This window comes from Nestor notabilis, unplaced genomic scaffold (assembly GCF_000696875.1).
Source record: "Nestor notabilis isolate BGI_N333 unplaced genomic scaffold, ASM69687v1 scaffold32710, whole genome shotgun sequence".
Classification (NCBI taxonomy): Eukaryota; Metazoa; Chordata; class Aves; order Psittaciformes; family Psittacidae; genus Nestor; species Nestor notabilis.
The window spans coordinates 466-23,281 of NW_009910270.1; the positions used below are offsets into that span (position 1 = coordinate 466).

Genomic DNA, 22,816 nt, shown 5'->3' on the forward strand with positions numbered 1-22,816 from the left:
AGTATAACAGATAAATGGTTTCATTCATATTTTTCCAGAAATTATGCTCTTTTGTGTAGGTTTGGAGCCGTATTTTCAAACACATTCCTTCTCAGGTACCTGGATAAAGAGTCAATGCTAAACTACACTGAAGTTAATCTACTGGAGACCTCTGCGAGATCTCAATGTACATGTGGTACATTAAAATGAACAAACACACACACAAAAGCCATGCTTAAAGCAAGAGCCAGCACACCCCATTTCTCACCTGCAGTTCCAGAGAGTTCCACACTTAAGGTTTGTTCAATAGTCTTGTTCTCAAATGGGGAACCCTTGGGATCACTGGAAGACAGGGCACATTTATAAAAACAAGCTGAAATGGAGTTGCTGTAGCCAAAATCTATTGAACCCCCCCTCCCTTTTATAAATGTTTGCACTTTTTAGTACTTACTTTGGTGACTCGGGCGTCAATGGAAGTGATAAACTTGTTGGTTTGGCTAAAAGGAAAAAGAAAGCGATTATGGAATATTTAAACACTCCAGAACATATACTAAAAAGATTTATTTTTATTTTGGAGCTGGAATCCCATGTTAGTCAGTTAGGGCTGAGCTCTGATAGTTCAATGGCCATTTCAGTGTATCTTAGATAGATAAATAAGGAGACCCATCCTGATTCCTTATTACTGGTACCAAAAAGGCACATAAATTTCAACAATGATTTACATCAATTACTATGCCTCTGAAATACAGTAGGCAACCCAAATGCCAAGAACCTTTCAGAACAAGAGTAGTTAAAAATCAATGAAGAACTCTACAGGATACACTGTGAAAATGTGATTTCTCTTAGAGTTAATTTAGACTACAGTTCACGTTTTGTTTGGAAACAGAAGCAGCAGAATAACTATGAAGTAACAGAACGTTATGAATATTCAGTCAATTTTACTTCTACAATATACAATTTTACATATAGCACTGAGAATAGGTTGCTTCTATGAGGCCGGAGTCCAACCAGTTATAGTCCAAATTTCTGCAAATTATTCTGCAAACTATGACAAGCCACGGACATAGTCACAGATGGTTAAAAATGAGGTTGAAGCTCTCAGCAATACAATCCCAACATACACAAAAAACAAAGCCCTAGCTATAAAAATACACATCTTTGTAGCTTTTATTCATGCAAACTTGTATTTTCCCAAAGCAAGCCAAGAACTCGGATATTGTAATACAGCTAAGATTCCTTTAATTGCCAAAGAAATGTTTAAAAATTAAAATAATATTACTTGCAAATTTTACTTTTCAGAAGTTAGATTGATGTTTAAACGCAGAGAGCGTTGTACCAAGAACAACAGCAGGGGATCTCTTTGGCAGAGTAATTACTTAAGACAAAATGTTCCCCTTGAACACTCCTGCACTGCAGATCTTTTGTCCAGAGTGTCACTACTGCGTATTTTGTATTCATTCCAGGCTTGAAGCTCCCATCAACATTAAAAGGATTTTATATGCAAATTGATTACTTTTATAAGCTCTAGAGCATTCCTGAAGTAGTACTGCATTTATTTTTTTTTTTAAATTAACTCAATTCTCAAGAGCTGCATATTGTTTCTCCTCCTTCCCATATGAAAGTTAGAAATGGAAGCTCAGGTGTTCACCTCGGGTTCACCTTCCTCAGAAGTCACCGCCAGACTGAGGAGACGCACCTCAACGAGTTATTTGTCTGATCCAGCATTGCTGCTGATTTGTGCATAAAAACAGGTGCCGTAAGACTGAATGTAACCTGACACATCTTTGTGTATATTTCATATATGCTAAGGGTTTGCAAGTGGATACCTAGAGGTCAAACTGGCTTAAAAAAACCCAAACAAACAGGCCTTACAGTAAGGCGCTGGAATAAAGTTTTATATATAGGCTTACACGTTTTTTTTAGAGGATAAAGAAGCAATTGCTGTTCAAGGAATTTAGGCTTTCTAAGGAAGTTGAATGTGTAAGCCTCTAGAAAGTCTCTGTCTAGCTCTTACTAGGCCCAGAGAATAGCCCCACATCAGCATATATATAAAATTCTGTAGCACTGAGGTACAGAGCAAACCTGCCAGAGGTGGGCACAGAAACAAGGCATTATCTCACAGTACTTCATTTTAGGCAGATATCACTGAGCAATCCCACTGAGAAATTCACATACCAAAATACCCATCGGTTTTCTTATTGCTAGGCAAGGGCTTGACCAAACAGTATTCCTGCAAAGGAGTCATCCTCACATACAGCTATTGATAGAGTAAATATTTAGCCAAGACACTATCATTTTCCATGGTGCCTGTTTATTAGAGTTTCAAGGTCTACCATAGCGTGGCTTTTTCTTAGTATAAAAAGGTTCACATGAAGCTGCTTGTCCCTGTAAATTGAAAACATTCAGGTTCAAAAGAACTAAGTTTCCTCATGGGCAAATTTCAGTACAAAACTACAGATGATCTTTGGCATGAATGGATTTGTGGACATTCCCGTGGGTTTGCAATATGTTTGCAACAGTAACCCTAAAGGAAAATACAGTTTGACTTATCCTTCCTGAGCTTTCCCTAACTTTGAAAGAAAATATCAGACCCTGATTATTTTTTAAAACAGAAGGAGCCTTGTACTTTTGATTAAATGTACGAACAAATGACTGCAAGTCTGTAAATATCAGTTAAATTTGCAGGTTGATTCTTCAGGAATTGACTGTCCAATCTGAAAGCATTATATTCTTATATTTGTATTATACGCAAATCCATTGATATTGAAGTCATATATTGGTGTATGAGACAAATTTGATGAAAAAACAACATTTCAGAAGCCTGTAAATTAAACTGCAGGAATTAAAGAAGAGGATAATTTCCCTCTGCCTGCAATTTCACCTGCAATACCACTACAGTCACAGTCATCTGCTAAAACACTGCTAAGTTAGAGATATGTCCCTTTGGTCTTCCCTCACCTCTCCTTCTGTGCTGTTTCCACAACCCAGTGTGCCCTGCTTCTTTGTACTGAACCTACAAAGCTGCCTCAGCTGGGGAAAAAATGCAGTTCTGATCTGACTAGGAAGATTTATAATCTGTATTTATATGTGAGTGCACATCTTTCTATGTATGTAACGTGCATATAGCATGTTACACACAATATACTTTGTCAGGTATCCCTGTAACACCCAACAGTGTTAATAAAGCTCCCTGTAACTTCTGGCAGGTCTGTGTTTCAGTACCATTGTAGTAAGAGACACAGGTTTTACATGAACAGTTCAGTCTGGATTTTGCTAAGAAGCAGACTGCTGAAGCCATCCAGAAGGAGTGGCAGTTGGCATCCAAGAAGCTCTAGGGGCAGTTGGATTTCCTTCTTACAATACACATTGTTCAGAGAATTTGAGACCATAATGGGGAAAACTATACTTAGGATGTCAGAATGTACAGCTGCAAGAAAGGTGGGAAGGAAAGATCATTTTTATTAAGTTTGCTTATACTTCGTAGTGAAGGGTGAAAAATTAGATTTGATTTGGGCTGAAAATGCAGGGAGGGGAGAAGGGAAAAGAAATAAAAACATATACAATTGTTGTTTTAAAAATACCAGAAAAAACACATTTAGGGTCATGCCCTGACCTCTGTTGCAGCCAAATACCTTCCATTGGCTTTAGTGGAGTCATCCAAGATTTGCACTAATGTGACCGAGATAGATAGGCACTTGGCCTTCTAGATGCCAGCCCAATATATGCATGTAGATACATTTTAACGACTTAATAACAACAACTTTAAAAAAGCTCCCTTTGGGCTGCTAAGCTTTTACAGCTTTCCTTTATCTTGGGAAAACAGGCAGGGGAAGAAGGGGAGAGAAAACAGGAGAGGGGGCTTTAAGTTCTTGCATCTCTGTCATAGATGCTACTTGTAATATAGACCAGTTCTTTATGTGTTGAGGGATACTGAAAGTCCACACAAGTGTTTAGTTTTGTCCATAAAGAATCTAGAAAAAGAGAGAAAGATCAGGATGGCAGCTAAACTTTCAACTATTTACAAAATAAAATTACAAACCAGCATTCCAGCTTTAACAGGAATGACACGTTTATTGCTTTCTCTGTAGCAGTGAGAGCACTATTTATTGTCTCTTAAGGACTACATGGCAAGTTAACAATGCCTTCAGCTTTACACTAGCAAAAAAGAAAGCAGCTCACTAATGAACTGGCCTGCCCAGCTTGTTTAGGGGTATAATGATTTCTTAGTGGTACAGTACTCTCTGAGTAAGTATCTCCGGCTAGCTGAGTATATTAACACGTGGTATTTGATAAACTTTTTTCCCCAAAATTCTTTTTCTGAGGCTAGGGGCAATAGAGACTGGATTAAAACTGTTTAAGAGCTAAATCTAGCTAACTAATTCTAACTTCATTATACTGTTTTAAAATTCTCCCTATGCAGAAGAGATGCTGGATTTACAATACTAATCAAAAGAATGTAAGAGGTATCGAGGGTATCCACAGCCACAGTACTTCAGCTCCCCTGCGTTACTGCTAGTAACAACATCATGTTCTGTGGTCCCACACCTACCTTGCAGATGATTTGTCTGAGACTGCAGATGAGGCTTCCTTTTGGAGGTGCATTTCTCTTTGCTGCTGTTCCTGTTCTCTGCTGGTTTGGTCTGAGGAGGGTCATCATTCGTAGTCAGATATTTGAGAAGTTCAGAGCAGGGACGTCTTTGAGGCTTTTGCTGTTGACAAATGCTCTTCGTTTTATTGCTCCATGAATTCTCAGTCTTAAAACCAGGACATAATAAATAAAATAAAGTAAAATAAAAGAAAAAGCTAAAATTAGTGAGCTGAACCTTATCAGAATGGATATAGGTTTTCTGAAGAGATGAGATTTTCAATGAAGTGTTCAGTCTTAAGTGTACTAGATCTATGAGCTGTGAATAACTGTTTGCAGAACAAGGAAAGAAAATTACATTTAAAATTCCTAAATGACATTTATGCAGCTTTTTATTTCATTTCTCCTACATTTCTATGTTCCTACTCAGCAACATGTAACTAACAAGACCCTACAGCGCCTTTACTGGGAACAAAAAAATAAGCTGGTTTAAACCTTAATTTGCTGCTGATTGCTTGAGCCCAGAATTCACAACTCTCTTAAGTACCCCTAAACGCTCTGTTTTCAGTTACAGTGAATGGCAAGACAAACATCGTTTAATACTGCCTGCTAACAGAATTATGCCAGAGCCCCCATTCTATCCAATTAATGGCTAATATACATCTTTTGCCAAGAATCCAGTGTCATTTTTCTTAGCTCAGACAGTTGGTAAAATGGCAGTCCCGCATCCTGGAGTCAGTCATAAACATCACCAGCCCATCAGCAAATATTATCATAGCCCCTACTACTCTGTGTATCAATAGAGTAGGCCAGAGTAACAGACGGGGGACTACAACTGCCAAAGGAAAAAGCATAAATGAAATATTCAGAGCAAAAAGGAGCTCAGGTGATTTTCTGGCACCCAGTCTATAATCTGTTCACTTTTTTTAAAAGCAGTTGCAAGATACTAGGCAAATTAATGCAATACATACAGATCTATTGCTTGCTTGGTTGCTGAAAGCATAGAAGACCTTGTTATACTTTATCTTTCTTTTTTCCCTGTTACAAAGATTAAGTTTGTACCTTAACAACCACAGGGCTTGTTCTGATCCTGTGATTAGTGTTTGCATGGTTTTGTGTGCTGAGACCACTGCATTCATTGTAATTTAGCTGAGTGTTGGCTGGAGCCAGCAAGAGCTTCTTAAGCTACAAACACATCAGGGAAAGGGAGGTGGAAGAAAAAGAGTAAAGTTAGGCATCTTTATAGATTAAAATGATTTATCTACATTTTTGCATAGTTACTTAAAGTTAGCTATACCAATTCAGCAAGCAAAATACAATGTAATAGAAAGCAGGGCTTGATATTTCCCAGAACAGGTTTCATTTTATTCTGGCTTGGCAGCGTATTTCTGCTCCCTTTACTGCAGTATACTGCAGGGCAAGCGGAAATGACAGGGGTTTTGGATTTCTGAATCCATGGCAAAATGAAATTCTCAGTGATCTGTCTGACAGAAAAGGCCTCTGATCTAGACAGAGATGTTAACTTTAACAGACTAATGGATACAGTGTCAAGATGCAGGTACCTGGCTCTGCTCTCACAGAAGCCAGTGATAAGCGGCTTTCAGCAGATACAGAACCACATCTCAAACTGGTTTTACTGAGCAAAATGCGTGTCAGGTTTCACACACATCCTCACCCAAGGTTCAGTTTTGCCCTGATTAGCACTAAGCTGGTGCTTACTGGTCAAATCAATGTTAAAGGCACAAAATTAGCCCCACATCCCGCCAGACTCAATGGGTCTTTCTTCACAGATCACCAAAAGTGACATTTAAACACACATACAAAAAACAGCCCCAAGAAATGAAATACGTATTAAAAACCATTACCCTGACTTATCTGAGCAAAATGATAAGCAAAAGTGTCAGCCATTAGCACAAGAATCTCAAAACCAATCTCTTCAACACACTTGTTTAACAGATTGCCTATACTGGTGGGCTGTTTTCCCCCACTTAATTTTCAGTTCTTTACTTGATTTTCCTTTCCAGTCTAAATTAAAAGTCCAGACCTTACTGTGACTACATCATACCCATGCAGCGGGTAGCCAGAGGCACATCCAATTCCTGTTAAACAGTAGGAAGGGTTCTTACTAGAGACGGCTCTTCTGCCTCCTGAGTTGGAGGGGTGCCGTCGGGCATTGGCGAAGGGCTAGCGGCATTTTCGTTGGTCACATCTCCATCTGTCAGTGCATCAAATGAAGGCAATCCATCCTCATCCACGGGGATGCTGTCCAGCGTTTCAGTGAGAACGGCTAGCAAGTTTGCCTCGCTCTCTTCATCTATCTTCTGTGGGAGGGGACAAAACAAAAAGCAGAACCAGGTGAGAAAAGGATAAAGGTGATGCCTCTGAATGTGAAAAAACTGTCAAAACTTAGTTAAACCAGCCCTTCAAGCAGTAACCTGCAACAGAACCTGAGAAGATGTAATTAAGTGCAATAAAATGATCCATCTCTGCATTCAAGAGAAATCTTTTTGCACTTACAGTGTATTGCTCTGGCTTACTTTTCTTCAACAATTCTTTTTATTTTTTAATCAGGTGTGAACAATGGTAAGTAATCACCCAGGGATTGTATTACAGGATGCACCCAAGCTGCTGACACCTAATGATGGTGTCAGCCCAGGCTGTCTCTTTCTCTTTTCAACACTGAACACCAGCTAATTGACCTGACCAAATTACAAGAAACATAGAATAAGACAGCTAATCAGAAGACCAAAAGGAAAAACCAGCAAGATTTGGAAAATATTGTTCACATACATGGCCCCATGTAAGCAAGAAAAGGTTTTCCTTTCATACTTCTGGAAATCCTTGCTTCAAACTCAAACGAACAACTTCCCATTCCTGAGCCACCAGGGTTCACATTGTAAATGGAAAGCTCTTAGGGTTTCTTTTAAAGAAATGTATTAGGCAGGTTGCCTTTGAAGTTGTCCTTTTGAGTTATGTCATTTGAGTGCTCATTGTAACTATTGTATGCATTTATCTAATTCCGACTGCAATTATAAAAAGTAGATTAATTCCTAATCAGATGTGGCTGTAATGTTAATTTGTATTAGATATCTTATTTCAGCAAAAAAACTTCTTTTTGTCAAATTGAGTAAATTTAAATGCCTTCTGATTTTTTCATGAAATAGAGTCCCTACTGTATATTAAGGTACAGATTTTTTAGAGTACTGAGAGTTCTGAGGAGTAGAATCATGTGAAAATCATTATACTTATTTTTCAGAAAGATTGGAAATTGATCTTGACAGATCAATTATCTAGGATTCCTAGGCTGATCCTAGTGCTATTAAACTAAATGAAAAGCCTTTCATTGATATCAAATGGGGAGTTTTTCCACCAGCTTCAGAGTGGCTCATCACACTCCAGGTTCACTCTGTGAACAGGTTTCAGCTAAGTTCAAATCTCACAGTTCAAAAGTGAACTAGCAAGGAATGCACCAGTAAGAGGAACAAAATCAAGAAGCTAAAAAAGTCAGTAACAAGACATTGCCACTCACACCACAGAAAAACACAGTAAAAAAATCAAGGGAATCTGCATATCCCCTTAGCAGCAGTTTTTTCAGTAATTCTTTTATCTACCAGCCTCCGAACAGAGATGCTCATAAACCACCCAGATAATTGCTCCTGCCAGACTTCTCTGCCAAATCATACCTCATGGCTTCTTACAGAAAAACTCTTGTCTTCGAGCTAGAAAGCTACAGCAGAGCACAAACTGGTCTGGTGCTTACAGCATCATCCCCAAGAAACAAATAAACACTCAGGCAAAGCTAATGCTAAGGAGAAGCATTTACTTAATAGGCCAAAAGGGGCTTGGTCACTGAGAAAGAGTCCAAGTTCCTGTATCTGGTGATTTCCACCACACCAAGCAGACATATGCACAGTGATCATTCAGTGCTGTGATCATTCAGTGTGCAGAGGATAGAAATAAGCTTGGGGGGAGCCACCTTGCAAATGAAACCATGCCCCAGTTCCAGCTTTTCACTGCCACTTTTTCAGATGAAAAGAGGAAAATTACGGTGCCACTTCTAGGAATGTACAAAAATTCGTTACTGGGGAAAAAAAAAAGCACTTTGTAATGTAACAAAGCACTGACTTCTTTTCCAGTGGCATTTCAAGCGCCTTGCAGGTGGTGAGGATGAACAGCGGAGAGAGCTAGCCCTCAGCCCTGGGGTGGCCATGGAGGGGACTGGCTGCCTAACCCCCAACCCCACACCAGGAACTTCTCCAGCAAGTCTAGCTGGTGTGGCTCACTGATGAGCCTTGCAGCTTATAAAGCTGACAACAAAGCTGGAAGTATTACTATTTCTAATTGGGAATGCCTTCTTTAATAATAGCATGCCAGAAGAAACCCTGATATTTGCTGTTAGCTGCTCAGCTCTTGTGCTTTAAACAGACATTCAAGTGCGCTGACATTCAAGAACAGAAAGTTGAGTGGACACCAGTCCTCATCACAGCAATTTCAATTAGTTTTGTACAAGTTTCAACATTTAAACACCCCAGAGAAAGCAGAGGATGTGACAAAGAGGACTCTCTTAAACAATTAATGTCACTTTCCATTATTGCTTCAGTCCCAATTTACAGAGCAAATAAATCAAAGTCACCACAGATGAAACACACTAGCTGGCTAACACATGTCTATTCACAAACGACATGGCAGCAGGAACACATTAGTCAAGAAAATGACATTGCTAGATAACCTTTTAAAGGTTTAACTATGCTATTGCTCCTAATTGTCCTAAATTACTGTTTATAAAGAAACACAATTATTAGATACAGCAGAAATAGTGCTGAGGGGAGATGTGGAGGGAGAGATGGCCGAGTACATCAATGTCTGAGCAATAATCACTGAAGCAGCAGCTTTCTGCTTTGCTGTCACAACCTGAGTCTTGGTGTTGACAGCACTGGGGAGAAGCAAGCCACAGCCAAATGCAGGCTCTTTTGCGGTTTCCGCACTATCACCACAGAAGTTCACATTTCAGACTGGCATCCAACCTGCTCATCACACAGTCTCAGTGCATCAGGAGAAGCTGAGCACCTTCAATGTCCACCGAGGTCAGAGGATGCGCTGCGTGCTCTCAAGAACTCACTCCCCCATGTCCCTAACTTTCAAGCAGGAACACAATGAAAAGGTTTTCTTTTGTCTAAAGAAGGTGATCCTAAGCATTTAGACCACCTAAATGAACTACAGGTTGTAAGGAAAAGGGGTGGAGGAAAATTATGAATGTAAAGCTGCCGGGCAAATACATACAATTATTAAACACTTAAGAAAACAATTTGTAGCAACTGCATCTTGCTAACTAATGGGTCTTTTTAATGCACAAGCAGTTATGCATCACTTCCCAGCCATACTGCATGAACTTCTCAACATCCTTGGTTGTTAGCTTAACACAAAGACATCAGAGCCAGAGGTTTTTTGACCCCTGTAAACTTTCACCCTGCTGAAGAAGGCAAGGAGCCCAAGTATGTCACTGAATGCAGAAATGCTTCCACATTTCTGACGGCAAAAATTTCTAGTGTATCCATAATGGCATCAGCTCTGAAAAGAAGTACGATTTGGCACTGGTGTTACTGTGGTTGGATGAATGCAATGGGGAAGGCTAGCTAGTGCTGTAAACTGCCAGGACACCAACCAGTATTCAAAAATAAGCAAACTAGGAGCCTAAAAATGATGAAAAATTTCTAACTGTGCTCTTCTCTGCTTTTACATGTTTTGTTCTAATGCCTTAATATTTCTACAGCACTAAAAATAATTCTCTGTCTGAAAACACTTTATTAGTTGTGTAACAATCTTATTCTAATTGGGTTTCTGCCTTCAGTAAAATGTCTCCAGAGATATTCTCTCTTTGGCCAGTGAAAAGCTATATGAAATGAGTTGATAATTTACCCACACAAAGGTATTTAAATCCTCTACCCCTGATAATTCTTTCTCTTTTGCTTATTCTGCCTATTGATGGAGCCAGTGCACCTCATGCTTAATATTTTATGTCTGTAATACCTGTTACTTGTCGGCAATCCCATTGCAAAGGCCAAAGACTGAGCTGTAATGGAGACTAAGCCACCTTGTCTTTCACATGCATCCCTTTAGGGTGCATATATTGAGCAATGTTGTATTTTTTCCTTAGCATTTTCTTTCTTGAAAAGTTATGCAAAATTTTAAACCCAATGTCATTACCATCACCAGTCCCTTCTTGAAAACCTTGAGGCCAGCGTGCAGATGTCCTGACGTGGGACTCTCCTGTAGCTCTCCCACATTCAGCTGGTATGCTCAATCCCATCATTTAGAAAATCTTTTCCAAATATTAATAGTACCTGCAGCATCTCCCATCTGGTTGATTTCCCTCCACCTAATCTGAGATTATTACATGCACAGCTTTTTCTAACTATCTCAAGGAGTGAGATCAGCTAATAAATGATGATGCTCTAAAGTTTCTTTACTGATAATCTGAACAGTGCAGATTATACTGAAAGATCTGTTCATGATTCATGCTGAAAGATCAGGGTCTAAACTACGTGTTCAATCCACAGCCCCAAGAAGCTGGGAGCAGTGGCAGCTTGCCATATCTTTGTAAAAAGCCCAGGAAACTTTGGGACAGATCCACAGCTGGTAGAAGCTGTCACCACTCCAGCAGCCCAGCTTGGTAAGCAATTCAGAGCAGCCAGGTGTACACCTCAACACACAAGGGATCGCCATTTCAACATATCGACTCATTTCTCCTCAGTAGCCTAAGATCTATTCATAGCACAATTAACAAAGAAAAATAGAAGATTTTCCTCCAGCTGAAAATATCTGAGTGATCTAAAAATACTAATACATTAATTATGGCACTACTTTCAAAAGCACAAAAATGACTTGTGAGCACATCTGGGACACATTTTGGAATAAGAATGTCCTTAAGATTCACACCACTAGGAAAAATGAGGGGTAAAGATTTGCCCTTTTTTGCTCATAGGGATGCAGAGGCACTAAAAAGCTCAACACCACCACACCAGGCCTGAGAACATCCTGTCAACAAACATGCAGGAGTAGAGGCAGATGGTGTCTCAGCCCTGGCCCCTAAAACCAAGCCTGCCCACCTGAGGATAGGAAGCCACAAACTGGGCAGAAGCACAGGGAAGGTAGGAGGAGGGAAGGAATTAGAATGCAAGCTGGTCTTCCTGCTCCTGCCAGTGAAAAAAGAGAGCTGAGATCAGGGACGGTGAAAGGGAAGAATTATAGCCCAAGTTTTGCCTTTTCTGGAGCAGAAAGAGCCAACCTGCCACAGCACTGGAACAGATAGTGCTGCCATGGTGATTTTGTAGCCTTCTCCATGTGCTGCCCAAAGCAAGAGCCTCCTTCTTAACTCAGAGCTGGCCATACCTGGCACTGTTTTCTCCCAAGGCCAAACAAGAAATCAGTGGTCCAACTGGAGAATCACTTGTTCCACCCTACCTGCTCACAGTCAGTCCCATGCTATTATATATCTTGAGAAGTATTTAAGCTTTTATTTTATTGTTCAACTGCTTTGCAAATCCTTAGGCATCCTGTGCTGTCCTACGGTAAAAATCCACATGATGCATTTGCATTAGAACGTTTTTCCAAGGTCTGTTAGTCTGGTCCCCAAGAGACACTCCCCTAATTGAAATGCTTAAGTCCAGAGCTATCAATTATCTTTAAAAACAAAATGGAGTCCCACTAGGAGAAAATTACAGCCAGGTTTCTTTATATGTAGTAGAAATATGGGGATTAATTATCATCACCCCTGTGCAAATGCCTTTAGGGTATGGGAAGGAAAGAAGTTATATCCTCTTGAAGGAGAAAGCTATACTCACACTTTTCACATAGACCTGTAGGCAAAGACCACTCGAACCCTGAGCCTGCCTTCTGATTTTGGCAGTCCCATTGCCCAACATATGGACCACGTATATGTATCTCATCTGTAGGACCAACCACACCACTGTATTTATGTAACAGCTTCACTCCAGATGGATTTCTGGAGGTATGGTACAGACCTGAAGCAATATGCTGTGCCATCCCACTCTCCCTCCGAACGATGCTAAATAAATAGTGTAATTATACACAATGCAGGTACTGCAATACTTAACTTCCAGAGCTAGGTCCCTGGAGTGGAACGAACTCCCAGCATTGCTACCAGGGACATTACTGCACAGCAGGAACGACCTGTGCAAGGTCTGCAGGCTGAAGGAGATGGGAGCACCCGCAGCATTCATTTCTCCCCTCCCTTCTCTAGGGTATAACAACACTGAAGTAATAATTTATTATTATTCATATACTCAACATGGTGTATATTTCTAGTCTCAAAAAGCTATCATGTTTAATCTTGGTAACTGATCTCAGGTTACTTTCTCTCTGAGAGACCACACTCATAAAATTTCCATCAAGTGTCTGGGATTAAAGATCACAACACAAAACCATGACACAGGCCATTCGCAAATACAGTCTTTAAGACTGTGCCCTTGATCACCTGAAGTAATGCTGCCATAGCTCCTGTGAGACGGACTAATTTTTCAGGTGAAAAATCTAACCTTTCTGCTCTAAGCTAACCATGTCAGTGTAAAAGAGCTTAGTAAACATTATTCTACCAGAAAGTTACTATTTTTTTTATTACTTCTAATGAATTGTTGCAGTTCAGAAGTTTCTACTAAACTGCAGAGATACTGATTAATTTATTCATCTCACAAACTGAGGATCCAGCTAGCAACCTGTAGCTCGTTTTACATCTTCTGACCAAAATTCATTCATGTTTTGTGAGCCATTCTAATGCCATTTGTATAGACTGTATTCTTCTCCTCTATGACAGTAATCTTTGATTCGGGGGAAGAAGCAAAACAAAAAATCACCTGAGAGCAAGCTATCATGCCATTGACTGTGTTAAGGGGACCAATAAGATATTGCTGTGCTGGAATCACTGCACTGGTGGTAGACCCAATATCAAAAATTTATGGTAATTGAAACCACAGAATCTTTGGAAATGCAGTCAATTTGACTCAGTATCAAAAGGTCACTCTATTCAATTTATACTTGATGCTGAGCACAATATTGAGAAAACACCTGAAAGCAAATCATCTTATCAGCAGTTTGGGCCTCAACATTTACTGACTACACAGGCTAATTTGCTGATTACTGAATAAATGCATTACCTACATTTTGGACCTGTTTAGCTCACCAAAGGGGCTTTTTAACTTGTATAGTACTTGACACTGTAAAAGTATTACCAAACCCCTTACCAGGAACTGCATGTCCATAAACACTGAGGCACATTGCGGATAAACTCTGATGCTGCCTTGCCCAGTGCCAGGTAAGACCACCTGGTTTTCATGGGTCAGAAACTGCAGCAGGAGAAGACCTGACATGTCTTGTCCAGCCTGCAGCAGGCTAGGTCAGGGCAGAGCTCCACATCGAAGCAGAAGTCTGTCTATGTCTAAGAGCAGGGGAAGGGCAGAAGTGCAAAGGGGAGGAAGAGCTTCATGAAGAGACATAGTAAAAAGAAAGGCTGGGAATTTCACTTTGCAAGACGACCAGAGAAGCAAAGGAGGAGGTGAAGTTTTCTTGCTGCCAGCACTAGCGGGGAAGCACAGGTGACGGAGGTCATAGGATGGGCATCCTGAACCACACGAATAGCTCACTGCCTGAGGTGCAGGAGGTTACGCAGCCTGCCTCCCCAGCCCACCACCCTGGAGCAGCACATGGCACCTCACATCCATCCTCACTTCCCCTTTTACAGGCAATCCTTCATGCACATGATAAAGTCCTCAGCAACAACCCAGACAGAGATTTGTAATTATTATTACACACCCAAACCACACAGGAGGGTAGAGAGTTACAGCTCCTAACCAAGGGCCTCAATGCAGAAGAGCTCTGACGGGGAATGGGTATTGCAGAAAGATGGAAGCGGGGCGGAGGGGAAGGCTACATGCTACAGCGTAAGATAGGGAAGACATCTGGGACTCTCCCCATTGCAGAGCTTTCAGCAACAGCGTCAGCAGTATTTCAGTCCAAATATTCAAACACTGCCTGCTCGGATTTATTTATTTACTTGATTTATAGTACATGCCCACACTAATCTCTCTGTGCACTGACATAAAATTTTTCAACATTCATACACCTTTGTTAGGCAGCATGGCGTGTTCTGAGTAAAAAAAAGAGCTACATATATTTTGCAGTGATTATTTCATACATGTAATTGATGTAAAACCTTCTTTTTACTCTTGATAATGACAGACATCTCTAAAAAAATACACGTGAGTGGTAATATAGACCCTTTCTTTGCAAACTATGAAGCATAATCTTGTCGCTTTTGTTCATTCTGTGTTTCAGTGTTGCATTTGCTTTAGCTTTAATTATATTGGATGTGTCAGGATGCCTATCATAATCCCTACTTCTTTCTAGAGATTTATGACTCTACACAAATATAAATTTCAGGGTAAAATTATATACAATATAGCAGAGAAGCATTTACATACAGTTTTTAATTTTGTTCTATTATGCAGAGACTGGGTTTTGTGCAAATGGAACACACACTCAAAACCTCCTTTTTAAACCACAAAATATGAAACTTCTATCTGGTGCTTTTACTCTTAGAAAATTGGAATTTAATTTGACCAGGAAATTAGCATTTGTAAGGAATCAAGTTCATTAAATGCTTTTTATGGTGTTTCAATTTTTTAGCGTGTTCAGCTTCATCAAACCTACCACTATGCCTGTTGAACAGGTACAACAAACACAAGTCATGTCTCACAGGAAGAAAAACACCAGTTTTTCTTAGACCTGCGGCATGCATGGATTAGTACATCATTAATACATCTGGGCTACCTATCAATTTTTATTGTGTTCTAACTGGATGGCTGCCATCTGGTCTGAGGTGGCTAAAACAGTTTATTCAGACACAACACAAAAACATGTTTACAAGGCTAAAGATGCATTTCTCTATTTCTTTTACCTATGTAATTATCCTCCTGTCTTTAAGTGTCACAGCAATAGCTCCACCATCCTCCTGGTATGTACCAGCAGTCATGCTGAGTGACACATACCATTTAGAGAGGTGGTTTAGCTAGATAAACTAAACAGAGATAGTAGATATTAGCCCTAAAAAACCCAAGGAAATCACCACAAAGAGGAAAAAAAATATCTTCAGATATGTACATTCTTAATGAGCTAAAAAAGTTTCAAAAAACCTCAAAATATCTGAGGAGGTGCTCAGCTGAGAGAACACCCCAAGTACCAGTACTGTGAGTATCCTTGGCTAAAAGCAGTAAAAGTCTCCATTATAACAAAGCACCAAGTGAGAACATGGGTATGCCACAGTAAGGAGGGTGCTAACACGTAAAGGGTTTAACACAGCACAGATCACAGGTGCATTTTGCCAGGCTTTTCAGTTCACTTTTACAGTCCCATGAAAACAAAATGTAAGCTTGTCCCAGCAGGCAAATAAGCCCTTGCCTCAAAAAGCAGTGACTGAGCAGTGCATCCTGGTAAACCCCTACACCCACTGAGGACAATGAGGAGATGTGTCTGAATTTTCTGCCAGTTAAACATGTGGATTTGTTTAGATGCCTCATAATATACTTAACTATGTATTTCCTTGATTTGTCACTAGGTGATAAGACTTTAATGCTCTTTCAATGCAATTTTGTGTATGCGAATAGAATCATGAACTAGAGATGGTGATGTTAAACCAGAAAATATTAAAAGAAAATAAAGATCAGAGAAGAGCTATCTGTTGCAAAGCCTCCTCTAGAGAACATCCACTGTTGGCTTGTTTCTAGGTTTCCTGGCACTCAATGGTCTTCACAGATAATGTTGATAAAATGGGGTTGACACTAAAATGTATAACTAATTTGCTAATTTACACTAAGGCTACCCTGTTCATTTACCTTCAATCAGCCTAGCAGAGTTACATAGTGCATGCACACTGTGATGCACACTACAGTTCCCACCGCAGTTGCCTCTCTTTTATTTATTTCTTAGTCAAAACTGAATATATTGTTCATTTTCTGCCCATCTTTTAACAATGTGTGTTCCTGATCATCAGCCCTCCACCTATACGATGAAAAGACTGTCTTTTTCTTTGCAAGGTACTGATGTTAACCAGCTCCTTTTTCATCAGGAGTGGTGAAAATCAACCTGGGCATTTATTTTGCCCTCTTTAGAAAAGACCCATAATAGGCAGTCAAGTCCAGTGGTAGTTATCAATGCACTAAATATCATTATTAATTAGGCCATAAATTCCTTTAGGCATCAACTTTCCTTTTCTTATGTGTTCCCACAACCCTTTCACAACAGTGTCCTGATTTACAATTGGGTTTGAGATGCTGCCACAGTTCCTATAATAAATAATTTGGGGTACTTCTATTTAATCCTGCTAGTAACCAAGAGAAAAGGAACTTGGGCCCAGATGTTCAGCTGCTGTAAATTAGGGTCTCTCCACAGTTTTAACAGAGCTATGCAGACTTACACTAGCTGGGGACCTGGGCCTCTGTTCTTTGGGTATGTTGATGATCAAGCTGAAAGCAGCAGCTCCCTGCATACTTTATCCACACCAGCATGTCCTGGGACTACCAGCAGTCCAGCCAGAGACCAGTAAGGTCTAATTCTTCCTCCCTATCAAATGAGTTCTGCAGGCAAGCACTACATTGCTACAACTGATATAAGTTTAAAAGTGGCTTGGGTTCATCTTGCCTACACTGTGGTAGATGCTGTGCTCACATTCCTTACTGGAAATGCACTGATGTATTTGTTCATGTCGAGCGCATCTTCAATTTAAAAGTTATCCCTACTGAAGTTAACACAAGTTATAATTTGAAACTACGCAGCTGCTAGATGCACAGCCAAAACCCCATGGGATGTGCCTAACCCCAGGAATAGTAAGTAAATTGCAGCCATCTGACTACTAAAGCAGAGGTGGGAGCCTGCAGATCACTGGCTTTAAGACAGTCTATGCTTTCCTGACTCAGTTGGTCTCCCTTTGTATCAAAATATTTTGCCTTGCTCTATCAGCACTCAAAATGGGGGGGAGGGAGAGAAAGAGGAAGGGAGCTATGGACTGGAAGCCCAAGATGAAAAAGCTGCACTCCTGATCCAGTGTCCTGGGAAGAGAAAAACGACTTAAGTGACACTTCTGGGGGCAGAGGCTGGAGCTGCTACCATTAACCGAGGCAGCATGACCTGTTTCTACCTGTTTCAGACAGGACAGGATACTGTGCCCAAATCTTGCTCAGCTGTTTGAGAGTAGCGGGTGGGACCACTAGTGTTTAGGTAGCAATAAAATCTTGTTTTGTAAACATACGTACAGATCACACATACACACCATGGGGAAAGGTGGGGTAAGGAAAGGAGAGAGAGGGAAGGGGGCAGAAAAGAAAGTAAACATGGTTGTGCTCCTCCCACCCCCCATATTAGGGGGGACACTGTAATTTCCAGTAAAAAAGAGCTACCTGTAAGTGAGTGTTGCAAAGTTTTATCCACTTGAAGCAGCAAACCACCAGTGTGCAATGAGCACTGCAGCGTTTTACAGCTGCATATGGCCTTGCCCTCTATTTCAAAAGAAAAGAGTGCCCCAAACCCGAGTGCCGGCAGCACAGGGAGCGTAACGCCGACCCCAGTTTGACTCCCCTTGGATTAGAGCAGCACAAACCAAGCATCACCCAGGGAAGTCAATGGAGTTAAACCAGGACAGATTAAGCGTAATTGAGAAGCAAATCAGGCCCTTTGTGTCTGCCCTTTTTCTTCCCTGAGAAAAACTACATACATTCCTTTTTCCTCAGACACATCGATAGCAATAGCCTAAACTGCCCCGACTGGGTTTCACCAGTGGCAATGCAGAAATAAACATTTCCATTAGGCTGGGTCTATAAAATCCTCCTTTCGCTCCCATGCTTCTACACATTTCCAAACAGCCAAGCCTGACATTTTGGTCTCTGACAAGCAATGCTTAATAGTGGGACATTTGGAAAAAAAAAAAAATCTATACAAAGAAAGCTCTTAAGACAAGATAGGCTGAGCGTCTGCACCACAAATGGTTTGTTTTAGCTATCTCTCTGCCTCCTGTAAGACGGAAATCAGACAGCTTACTGGCTTAGCTTGTTAGGCCAGGTTAAAGGGATGCAATGCTGAAAGGCTCTTACAGAAGCTTACCCTTGAACTAAAAATAGCAGGCACTAGAGAATTATCTTAAATACTACCAAACTTGTTCTGCACTGTGAATGCAGATAACTGTAATATGTTTCCATTTTTGGTAGTTTTAGAGCTTTTTAAAGTTCTGCTCGCTTTAGCTGACTATTTAATTAGTTTCTGATTCTATTTGCCGCTTTTTCTCTCAGAGATATAGCCTGAGGGGTACTTTGCCTATGAATCCTTTGTATTTAGCAGCATTGCTATTGTTAACATCTAATGAGCTGTTGGATTTGCCAAACACTCAGTATAGGTACAAACACTTCTTTGAAATATAAATGTTTAACACATAGCAAATAGCAAATCAAAAGATACTGTAACGCGGCGTCCTCACTCCCTCATTGCGTGTGTCATCAAAAGAGAGTAAAAATAAAAGTCTGCTTTATTACATTTAATTCTGAAATTCCAAAATGTGTATCCGGGAGAGACATTTTTAGCTCACTGCCTGGGACTTTGTAAGAAAATTAAATTATTTTTGGTACCATAAGAGGACTTGCACATATGGGCCAGGCTCCATGGTCTGACATGGTTCCCTGCCAACCAAACAGTGGAGCTGTCAGTGTTTTCTTTGGGGTAAAACTGCAAGACTCTACAGTCTTTAATGAAGCCACTTCATCTTTCAAACATACAAAATTTTTGAGGCTACAAGTGGTTCTCTTTACATAGTCTTCAGCAAAATTGATCTGTTCATCTGCTCCTCACTGAAAACCATGACAAGGTATCAAACCCAGGAAACCCCAAAGCAAAGCACAAATGTTTTCCATCTTTACATACGTTTCACTTGTGCTACAGTCAGTCTGAAAGACATCACCACAGGAATCAGTCATGTGGTGTGACATCCCTGCTGCTATTGTTGCCTCAACTCTCCGCACTTCTGTAGGTAACACCACCATGGGTACTTGCTGTGTGATCTCAGATCAGGAACATCGCAGGATTCAAGCAGCAACTGCCTCCACACTGCCCACTGTCTTCCATACCACATCCCAGGTATTAGGCAGTCTTGGCACTAGGCTGATTGCCATAACAAAAGTACGAAATGGAAACTAATAGAAGCATGTCTTTTAAGATGTTTCCCAGATATTTTTTCCTTCCCTGGTTTTACTGCAACTTTTCAGTATGAGTCACTTTTAAAATAATTTTAAAACCCCACCTTGGTGAAGGCCAACTTCTAGATACAAACGCTGGGCAACGTCAACCTAAAACCCAACCATGCAGCTGAACAGAAGTTCCTTCCCTTGCTGGGCAGGTGTCACATCCGACTGCCTTGGAGCTGGCAGAGCCTGTCCTCTCAGACACAATTTTTCTTCAACTCTGTTTTCAGGATGAGAAATGTTTTCACTCTGAAAGAGTGGTGGAATTCACAGATTCCCTCACCAGATATATACCTAGTGCCTTTATAAGCTCACGCATAGTGGCATAACCTAGCCACATGTCTTGCAGCTGCCATTAAAACCCTCCATATGTCTTCATTTGGGAAGCAAGTTTTCTTTTCGAGTCAGGAGTTAAGTTCATGGCCTCTCTGTCAAATAAACAACATGTCTGTTGTCACCTGGCTGCTGAGCAAGCCCTGTCTTTGAAAGTGTGCGCTCAGTGATTTTAGGCATCTATTTCTCAACCTTTCGTTTCACAGCCATGCAGCAAAAATAAGGCTCCATCTTCATTATGATGATTAGCATTACTACCCATCTCCTGCAATTGAAGTTTCTCCTGGTTAACTGTTACTCTAGCACTACCATGACAACAACCTTATTGCACTGAATGATCTCCAGCCACATCATAAGAGAAAGTATCTGCAGAAAGTACTCATGGTCCAAACAGAAAAGACCAAGAAAGGAGGATTATAATCCTTGCTTTATAGCAGGGGATTTGATGTGCAGAGATTAACCAACTGCTTCAGGCCAGGGACTGCCCACAGGCATGATGGAGAGCAAGGCTCCAACCAGCAACGCCAGCCTCCCCTGTCCAGCAGGACACAACATTTCACAAGCACCAACAGTGCACACAGTCCCTGTCCCAAAGCACTTCCAGACGAGCTTCCAGTTGACAGAAGAGGACTGAAAAATGGTTGTCAAGAACATTGGGGAGCAGAGCCCTGAGAGGGCAGTGCACGTGGTGTCTGCAATGTCCAGCCACCTGCCAGACTGAAAGAGAGACAATAAAAGTTGCCCCCCTTTTTACTGTACTCTTTTTCCATCTTTTTTTTTCCTCTAGTGAACAGACTACACTTTCTGGCTATATTAATAGCTCAAGATCAGGGATCCGTTGTTAGGGGCCTTCTGAGCTGAAGTGACAGCCTGAGATGTGGCACTCATTTGCAGACTTTTGTATATAAGACCATGTCATCTACCACAGCCTGTAAAGGTCATTACAAAGTCTGTAGGAAGTCAGACAGCAGTGATGGAGAAAGAAAGTGTTTTTGGCACGGGATCAGGGATAAAATACTTTCTCAAAGGCATTTGTGTGATATCAGGCAGAGTGAATTGGAATTAGGATGAGGAATCGTGCCATTAACACCAGCAACAGATTAAGTCCTGATGATTTTCCTTGTGCATGAGGTGTGAGAAGACAGGCTAGATAGTCTATGTTTATTGAAGCAAGAAGGTTAGAGATAAGATATAATCTAACCAAATCACGCAATGCAATTTGGGAAGATACTCAAGAGTTCCAGAGTCTGAATTAGCAGGTTTGTCTAATACCTATAGGTACAATTACTCCCTGACACAAAACAATTACTGGATTCCAGAGTGGGAGAACATCAGCTGAAGTGGCCCCGATCCTTCATTAGATGAGTAGCTTTCAGGATTAGAAAGGACAATTGCACATATCCAAAGAATAAGGGAGGTAGGTATCTCCAGGAATTTTGGAGTGTACCAATTTGACACTAGGAGACACATTTTCTTTGCATAGAAAAAATTCAGATGGATTCAAACATTTAAATAGCAGTCAGCCACATTTTATAGGTTTTCATTCCAAGTCTATGAGCATTTTGACTCCTTCGCTATTATGCCACACTATTGTCCTGCCATCTTCCTCACACACACAGCTTATTTTGCTAGGGTGTCCCACAAGGGAAAGGTTTGGCTTACCAGTTACCAGTTTCAATGTTAAAAGTTTAGTACCAAACAGAACACTTGCAATGAAAACTGAAGCCTTGCAAAATTTGACTAATTTCTCATCATAAAGCCTCCCGACAGAACCTCAGCAAATTTATGCATGGTTCCTGTGGGATGCAATGAAAGCTGCTCTTCTTTTTTGAGGTCATCCATGCTCAACTCTTAGACTTGACTCTCTAGGAGCAACAGTGATGAGGGCTAATCTGGACTACCTCTAAATCCCTGCAACTTGGATTTTCACAAAGATTTGAATTCCTTTTTTAATTGGGTATATACCAGTAAGGTTAGGGAGAGATTCTGAAGAAATAACAGTACATGATGAGTCTTGACTGGAAATGACTGGAGAATATAACGAAGTTATGGACAATACTGTTGAGGGACAACTTCCTAAGAGCTCTTTTAAAGCCTGGTTTTCGTGAGGAATTGGGAAAACCTAGCAGCTCTGTTAAAAGGGATAGAAGGGCAATGAATTCTACTGTAGGATGTCTTCTTTTGCTGACTCAGTGAAGACACATTTGTCATTCAAAGACAAATTAGAAAAGGGCACGGATCTTGCTACATAGATGCTCAGTCTCAGTTATCAGCCAGGTACAGGCAGCTTCCAGCACATCTACCTCCAAGTGCATCAGAAAAAAAGGCAATCTCTTCTGGTGGATGTGGACAGAACGTCTTTGTCCAAATTTCAGTTTGAGCAAATACTGCAAAGCGGTTTAGCACAGGGAGGATTTGTCCCTGCAGAAATTGACACAAATTCCTTTAGGACAGGGGCAGCCACCCCAACCACATAGCTGGGATTGCCAGCAGATAGAATTAGGAGAACTGGAAGATAACACTGTGGCCTAATGTAAACTCTTAAATCTGCTGTAAACAGAGCAGTAACATTGGCACACAATAAAACTGATATCTGTCATTGCACTCCCAGAAGCAGGTGTAGGGAAGG

At 40.7% G+C, this 22,816-nt stretch overlaps 1 protein-coding gene across 1 annotated transcript in view; it reads right to left on the reverse strand.

Annotated features, from left to right (window-relative positions):
- Positions 1–247: 247 nt before the first annotated feature.
- Positions 248–22,816, reverse strand: part of LOC104401608 (peroxisome proliferator-activated receptor gamma coactivator 1-alpha-like) — a gene marked incomplete at its 3' end in the record, with an annotated part of 40,290 nt that continues 17,721 nt past the window's right edge. Inside the window, exons 3-7 of the mRNA XM_010009243.1 lie at positions 6,691–6,885; positions 5,627–5,749; positions 4,529–4,733; positions 431–476; positions 248–321 (exon numbers count right to left, since the gene is read on the reverse strand). Of these exons, the coding sequence (XP_010007545.1) occupies positions 248–321; positions 431–476; positions 4,529–4,733; positions 5,627–5,749; positions 6,691–6,885 (643 nt within the window). The remainder of the gene's footprint in view (positions 322–430; positions 477–4,528; positions 4,734–5,626; positions 5,750–6,690; positions 6,886–22,816) is intronic.